Source organism: Loxodonta africana, chromosome 11 (assembly GCF_030014295.1).
Source record: "Loxodonta africana isolate mLoxAfr1 chromosome 11, mLoxAfr1.hap2, whole genome shotgun sequence".
Classification (NCBI taxonomy): domain Eukaryota; kingdom Metazoa; phylum Chordata; class Mammalia; order Proboscidea; family Elephantidae; genus Loxodonta; species Loxodonta africana.
In genome coordinates this window covers 16,578,547-16,586,383 of record NC_087352.1, presented here as the reverse complement: position 1 = coordinate 16,586,383, position 7,837 = coordinate 16,578,547, and the positions used below count along the sequence as shown (strand labels likewise).

At 51.2% G+C, this 7,837-nt stretch overlaps 1 protein-coding gene across 2 annotated transcripts in view; it reads left to right on the top strand.

The window, feature by feature from the left end:
- The first annotated feature begins 221 nt into the window (after nt 1-221).
- The window catches only part of TRPM4 (transient receptor potential cation channel subfamily M member 4), a 50,238-nt gene continuing 42,622 nt past the window's right edge, over nt 222-7,837 (top strand). The window contains exons 1-6 of one of the 2 annotated variants that reach the window (XR_010323355.1): nt 222-345; nt 640-707; nt 5,689-5,863; nt 6,214-6,394; nt 6,579-6,742; nt 6,941-7,139. Coding sequence is in view for 1 of the 2 variants with exons in the window: in XM_064293992.1 (XP_064150062.1) it covers nt 322-345; nt 640-707; nt 5,689-5,863; nt 6,214-6,394; nt 6,579-6,742; nt 6,941-7,139 (811 nt within the window). In the remaining variant the exon portion in view is untranslated. The remainder of the gene's footprint in view (nt 346-639; nt 708-5,688; nt 5,864-6,213; nt 6,395-6,578; nt 6,743-6,940; nt 7,140-7,837) is intronic. The other variant, XM_064293992.1, reaches the window with a different exon arrangement.

Genomic DNA, 7,837 nt, shown 5'->3' with positions numbered 1-7,837 from the left:
TCTCTCTCCTCCCCTCTCTCTGGGTTCCTGTCCCCCTCTCTCTCTGGGTCTCTGCCCCCTCTCCTGGGTGTCCGTCCTACTCTCTAGGCCTCGTCTCCCTCTTTCTACGTCTCTGCACAGCGGTCTCAGTCCGGGCCCTTTCCCCGCCTCCTGTTCTACGTGTCTCAGTCTCCCCGCCCTCCCCACCCCCCGACCTCGCCCAGTACTAGGCCGGGCTGGAAAGTGGCCGATCCGGTTTGCCCTGGGCGGGTCTGGAAAGGGGGTTGGTAGAGGGGATGTGGGGAGCCCGTTGTGCTGTTCTATTGCGGCAGCTGCGGCAGCATGGTGGTTCCCGAGAAGGAGCAGGTACAGCGGCGGGACCCCTGGGTCTAATGGAGCAGGGAGCTGGGGGGCCGTCCTCTTGCTTCCCCGGAGAGGAGGGCCCTGAGACCCCTATTCCTGGGTCTGACAGAGGAGGGAACAGGGGGCCCCCGGATTCCTGGGTCCCTGGGAAAGAGTAGGAGGGCCCTGGGGGCCGAGCTTCTTGGGTCTGGGGAGTAGGTCGCTGAAATGTTGGGGTAGGGTGCGAGGTGGGTGACCCCGTATCCTGTGAGGACTGAACTGGGTGCCCCTCCTCCTGACCCCTATTCCCATTCCCAGAGCTGGATCCCCAAGATCTTCAAGAAGAAAACCTGCACCACTTTCATCGTTGACCTCACAGATCCAGGGTGAGGCGTTCGCCCCTGCGACAGACCCGGGAGTGTCTCCCACCCCCTGGCCCCGCCCACCTCCGGCCCCGCCCTTCCTCCCCATTCCTGTCACTGCAGACATTCCTAAAGGCGTTCCCTGCAGGGGCTTCTGCCCCCAGGGTTTGGGGCTGTGTAAACCGTTGCCCTCAAGTTGATTCCGACTCATAGCGACAGAGTCGAACTACCCCATAGGGTTTCCCAGGCTCTAATCATTACAGGAGCAGATTGCCAGGTCTTTCTCCTTCAGAGTGGCTGATGGGTTCCAGCTGCAGACCTTTCAGTTAGCAGCCCAGCGCTTAACCAGCTCCCCCAGGGCTGTAGACACCCCCAGTCCCTCATTGCCCTGCTCAGGGTGTGTGTAAACACCCAGGGCTCTGCTGTTTTTGTCCTTCTCTGTGTCCCTTCTGGGTGTCTCTGTCTCTTTGTGTCTTTCTCTTTTGTCTGTTTAATTCATTCAAGAAACTTTCATTCACACTCCAAGGGAGGAGGGCATAGTTTTCAGGAGTGCAGGCCCCAGGTTTGAATCCACTGCGGGCATGTGCTGTGTGGCTTTGGCAAATCACTTCACCTCTCTGGGCCTCATCTGTTGTCTGGGCATAAAAACAGGCCATACATCCTGGGGCTATTGTGAAAATTAAACAAGCTAACGCATGCATGTACGGTTTCCTGAACAGTGATGGACACATAGTAAGTTCTGGGAAATAGCTGCAATTCCCACTCTAAGGTAGCAATTATTACTGTGTGCAGGTGCTTGCTGGGGCTAGGGACACTGTGGGCACTAGACAGGGAGTGTACTGCCCTCAGGGAACTCCCTGTCTTTGTTGAAGGTCTCTGAAGTGGGTTCTGACTTTCTGGTTCTTCTCAAGACAGTCTCTGGTGTGTAGAAAATGTCCATATTCCTAACTTGGTGTTAGTTGCTGCCGGGTAGACTCAGATTCATGGTGACCCCGTGTGTGCAGAGTAGAACTGCTCCATAGAGTTTTCAAAGGTGTGACCTTTCAGAAGTTGATTGCCAGGCCTGTCTTCTGAGGTGCCTCTGGGTGGGTTTGAACTGCCAACCTTTTGGCTAGTAGTTGAGCGCTTACCTGTTTGCACCACCCAGGGACTCCTATTCCTAATTTAGTGTGTATTTTATCATGAACGTATTCTATTAGTGCAGTAAACCAAAAAACCAAACCAGTTTCGAGTCAATTCCGACTCCTGGTGACCCCACGAGTGTCATAGTAGAACAGCTCCATAGGATTTTCAGTGGCTGATTTTTCAGAAGTAGATTGCCAGGTCTTTCTTTCAGGGCACCTCTGGGTGGACTGGAATCTCCAACTTTTCAGCCAGCAGCCGAGCACTTCACTGTTGGCACCATCCAGGAACTCCTAGTGCAATGTGGCTTGCAGATTATGCATAAATAAACATATCCATTTATTGGGGGTGTTGTTGAGTGCCATCGAGTTGATTCTGACTCATAGCAATCCCGCGTGACAGAGTAGAACTGCCTTATAGGGCTTCCTAGGCTATAATCTTTATGGAAGCATATCACCAGGTGTTTACCCTTGGAGCCACAGGGCGGGCTTTGAACTGCCAACCTTTCGGTTAGCAGCTAGTGCTTAACCATTGAACCACCAGGTCTCCTATTGGGGGTGAGTGCTCAAACACTTTTTACTGATGGAGAGGTATGGTCAGAGAAGTTTGGAGACCTCTGGTCTGGCTGGAGGAAGCAGACATATAAAAAGGGTGATCATAAGGCAAGGAGATGGAAGCTGTAATGGAGCTACCACTGGGCCCCATGGGAGCTGAGAAGAGGTGTTCGGCTAAGACGGGAAGGGATACAGGTATCACTAGTGATTTCTGAAGGAGGAGAGGTGACATTTGAAGGATAACTTGGGATTTGGCAGTTGAAGGTGAAGTTGAGAGAGGAGTGCGGAGTGATTCCAGAAACAGGAGCAGAAGTACAAAGTCCCCCCCTGAATGACAATGTAATGGCTTGAAGGAGGAACAAAGTTCAGGGTGCAAGGAGCTTTGCCAAAAGAGAGGAGACTGCAGGGGATGGTGGGGCCAGACCACTCCGGGCCTTGAACACTGCGCTGAGGAGCTGGGACCTTGTCTCGGGGTGCCAGGCAGCTATAGATGGCACAGGGTCATCTCTGCACGTGGGAGGACCTTCTGGTGCCATGTGAGAATGAATAGGAGTTTGGGAGGCCAGTGAGAAAGCTGGGGCCAGGATCCAGGTAGGAGGGGAAGAGGCCTGTGCCAGGCCAGGACTGTGGGGACAGAGAGGAGGGGACAGGGCAGAGATTCAGGGAGCAGGAGGCCAGGACTTGGGGACTATCTTAGTTATCTAATGCTGCTATTGTAACAGAAATACCACAAGTGGATGGCTTTAACAAACAGAAATTTATTCCTGCACAGTTTAGGAGGCTACAAGTTTGAATGCAGGGCGCCAGGTCCAGGGGAAGGTGCTCTCTCTCTGTTGGTTGGCTCTAGGGGAAGATCCTTCTCTCCTTTCAGCATCTGTGGGTCCAGCATTCCTTGGAGATCTCCATGTGTCTTGGCATCAATCTTTCCCTGGGTCTAGAAGGTTCTCAGTACAGGGACCCTGAGTCCAAATGATGTGCTCTACTCCTGGCTCTTCTTTCTTGGTGGTAGTGAGGTCCCTCTCCTCTCTGCTTGCTTCTCTCTTCTTTTATCTCTTGTAAGATAATAGTCAGGCAAGGGCGTGACTTGAGTAAGGGTGTGACTTGAGTGAGTAAGGCTGTGACTTGACTCAAGATACTCCTTACACTAATCTTGCATCATTAAAGTATAGAGGTTTAGGATTTACAACACATGATTATACAATACCACAAAATGGAGGACAATCACATCAGATCACAAAATGGAGGACAATTACACAGTACTGGGAATCATGGCCTAGCCAAGTTGACACATATTTCTGGGGGACATAATTCAATCCATGACAGGGACCAAAGGATATGGAGAGTGAGAGGGGAGCGGGCAAGCATGGCTCCTGGACATGAAGTCTGGTGACTGGGGAGACAGTGGGGTCCCCCCTGAGATGAGGAACCCAGGAGGAGGAGCAGGCTTGGGAGTTGTTGCTGAGCACAGTGTGGAATGTCATTTATATGAAGGACCTGGGGGGATCCAGGGGCGTGTGGAGACCCGAGCTGGATATGCAGAGAGAGGTCTGGGGATGTAGGATTTTAGAAGCCCCAGCTGGAGATGGGGAGTCCCTGGGTGCTGCAAATGGTTAACATGTGTGGCTGCTAACTGAGAGGCTGGTGGTTCAAGTCTACCCAGTGGTGCTGCAGAAGAGCCTGGCAATGTGCTTGCATAAGATCACAGCCATTATTTTTTATTTTATAGGCCTGTCTAATCTTTTTCTGAAAAGTGGTCTTCGGAATGGTTTCAGTTCTCGGTTAGCAGAGCTTTCAGAGGCCATAGTTTCTGGGGTTCCTTCAGTCTCTGTCAGACCAGTAAGTCTGGGGGACCAAAGATATTTAGAAGAAATTTTCAAACGAACCCCTCATGCCCCAAACCTTTGTTACTTGTTCTTTGAAACTCAGATACCGACCATATTTGGATATCAAGGATAACACTTGTACAGTTATTTAGGGAAAAAAGAGTTTTATATGCTTACTGTAAATGGAAAATTTATTCCATTCACCACAAAGAGAAAGAAACAAATCACTAAAGGCAAAAATGAAAATCGAATAAAGGTATTTACTGCCTAGCCCAGTTTTCTGAGCCCAAAGCCTGCTTTTCTATTCTAAAAAGGAAGAAGAGAAAGGTACTCTATATAACTCAGCTGAATGTCTCTCCTTGATGTAATCAGGAGAACTGAAAAAGGACTGACTTTCTCAGTGTGTAATCCAAGGTTATTTAAGGCTCTCTGAAGATCACGTAGAGTCGGCTCTCCTCCTGGAACTGGTATGCAGTCCTCGTTTCAGGAAACATTGCTCATTTCATTGTTGTTGTTAGTTCTGTTGAGTGGGCTCTGACTCATGACGGCTGCATGTACAACAGAACGAAACATTGCCCAGTCCTGAGTCTTCTTTATGATTGTTGGTAGGCTCGAGTTCATTGTTGTGGCAACTGTGTTTATCGAATGTCTTCCAACCGAGGAGGCTCATCTTCCAGCACTATATAGGCCAATGTTCTGTTGTGATTCATACTGCTTTCATTGGCTCATCTTCAGAAGTCGACCGCCAATCTTTCTTCCTAGTCTGTCTTAGTCTGGAAGCTCCATTTGAAATACCAGTGGCATAGCTTCCAGCATCATAGACACACAAGCCACCACAGTACAACAAACTGATGGAAGGGGGTGGTTATTTCATTGACTTTTCATAAATCTATGAAGTAGGCCGTGTTATTGTCTTTTTATTTGAGGAGGAAATTTAGGCTCAAAGAGGTGTAGCCACTTGCCCAAAGTGAGTCTCTGGTCCCTATCCCCCTCTCTCTGGGTCTCTGTCTCCCCCTTTGGGTCTCTGTCCCCCCCCTTCTCTGGGTCTCTGTGGTCCCCCTGGTCTCTGTTCCTCTCTTTTTGGATCTCTGTCACCCTTTCTCTCTGGATCTCTGTCCCCCTCTTTCTCTGGGTCTCTGTTCCTCTCTTTTTGGGGTCTCCATCACCCTTTCTTTCTGGGTCTTCGTCCCCCTCTCTCTCTGGGTTTCTGTTCTTCTATTTTTGGGTCTCTGTCACCCCTTCTCTCTGAGTCTTTGTCCCCCTCTCTGGGACTCTGTTCCTCTATTTTTGGGTCTCTGTCACCCCTTCTCTCTGGGTCTCTGCCCCCCCCCGGGACTCTGTCCCTCTCTCTAAGGGTCATGCCAAGGTCAGCATAGGGTGTGGCTGTTTCTGGGAAAACAGGGTCAGTGTAGACAGTCCCTCTACAAAACCCAGATACTTCTACAGGATGCTTGGAGTCAGGGGTAACACCCCTGGGCTTCATGCTCCCCCTTCCCCACCCCCCAGAGGGACCCTCTGCCAGTGTGGGCGCCCCCGGAGTGCACACCTGTCAGTGGCTGTAGAGGACGCATTCGGGGCGGCTGTGGTGACCGTGTGGGATAGTGATGTGCACACCACCGAGAAGCCCACCGACGCCTACGGGGACCTGGATTTCCTGGGCTCGGGCCGCAAGGCCAGCAATGTGAGGTTGCATGTCTGGGAGGGCCCTGGTCATTGAGGGGGGCTGCAGGCTAACATGTTTTGGGGATCCCAAGGATGGGTCTGGGGCACCTCAGCTGAACCCTGTGTCTCCCCACTTGTCTGTCCCTGTTTATGTTGCTTCCTGGGTCCATGTCCTTCTCTCTCTGGGTCTTTGTCCCCTGTCTCTGAGTCTCTGTCCCCTTTCTCTCTGGGTCTCTGTTCCCCTCTCTCTCTGGGTCTCTGTCCTTTCCTTCTGGATCTCTGTCCCCTTTTCTCTCTGGGTCTCTGTCCCCCTCTTTCTCTGAGTCTCTGTCCTCCTCTCCCGTGTTTCCTCCCCCCGTGTGTCCACAGTTCCTCCGTCTCTCTGACCGCACGGATCCAGCAGCAGCCTATAATCTGGTCACAAACACATGGGGGATCCCCCCTCCGAACCTGGTCGTGTCAGTGCTGGGAGGCTCAGGGGCCCCCATCCTCCAGACCTGGCTGCAGGACCTGCTTCGTCGTGGGCTGGTGCGGGCTGCCCAGAGCACAGGTGACCAGGGGCCAGGTGCATGGGCGGTCCGGCTTCCCTGTGGGGCTGCCATCTCCCCCTCTCCTCTGGGAGGCTGTCTCTCACCCCCATGGCTCATCTTCTGTCTTCGTCTATTTCTTTCCCTTCACCTGTACATCTCACTGCATCTCTGCTCCTCACCACCACACTCTCCACCTCACCATAGGGGCCTGGATTGTCACCAGTGGGCTGCACAGGGGCATTGGCCAGCACGTTGGTGTGGCGGTGCGGGACCACCAGACAGCCAGCATTGGGGGCAGCAAGGTGGTAGCCATGGGCGTGGCCCCCTGGGGCGTGGTCCGGAACAGAGATGCCCTCCTCAACTCCAAGGTGGGACCAAGGGTCTGTGGTAGGAAGGGGTGGCTGGGGGACCAGACTCTGGGGTCTGTGGGAGGAGGAGCTGAGAGCCCTGACTCCTGACCTGAGGGAGGAGAGTCTGGGGGCCAAGACTTGAGTTCCTGGAGGGGAGTGACTGGTGCCTGTACTCCTTGACTGAAAGACCCCATGATCTGACCACCTGTCCATCAGGGCTCCTTCCCTGCGAGGTATCCATGGCGCAGCAGCCCCGAGGACAGGGACCAGGAGGATAGGCGCCAGTTTCCCCTCGACTACAATTACTCTGCCTTCTTCCTTGTTGACGATGGCACACATGGCCGCCTGGGCGGCGAGAACCACTTCCGCTTGAGTTTTGAATCCTACATCTCTCGGCAGAAGACGGGCGTTGGAGGTTAGTGGCTTTTTCTCCCCTACAATCTGGGATTGAGCATCAGAATCTCAGTCAAAATTTAGGGGTTTTGGCAGGGAAGAGAATTTTCTTTGGACAATTTCCTTCTCTCATCATTTCCTGTGTTTTAAAAAACATCCATGTTGAAATCTAACATGCATATACAAAAATACACAAAAGGGGGCAGCTTGATGAATTTTTACAAACTGAGCTTACCTGTGCAACCAGCACCCAGAGGAGCAAACAGAATATTACGAGACTGCCCTCAGATGCCTTCTCAGACCCTCACCAAGGTTCACCTCTATCCCGACTTCTAACAGCATAATTTGTTTTTTTTAATTGTAGTAAAATATATAACAACAAAATTATCATTTAACCATTTTTAAGTGTACAATTCAGTGGCATTAATTACGTTCACCATGTGTACAACCATCACCACTATGAGCATAGAGTAATTTTGACTGCTTTTGTATATCATGTAAATAGAATCATACTGTCTATGTTTTTGAGTGTGGCTCCTTACATTCAACATTATGTCTGTGAGATTCATCCCTATCATTGCATGAATTGTGGTTTGTAAATAAGCCATGAATCAAAGAAAAAAGACGAAATTAGAAAAATATTTTGAGCTGAATGGTAACATTGATATGACATAGGAGTATTTGTGGGATGCAGCTAAAGCAACACTTAGAGGGAAATTC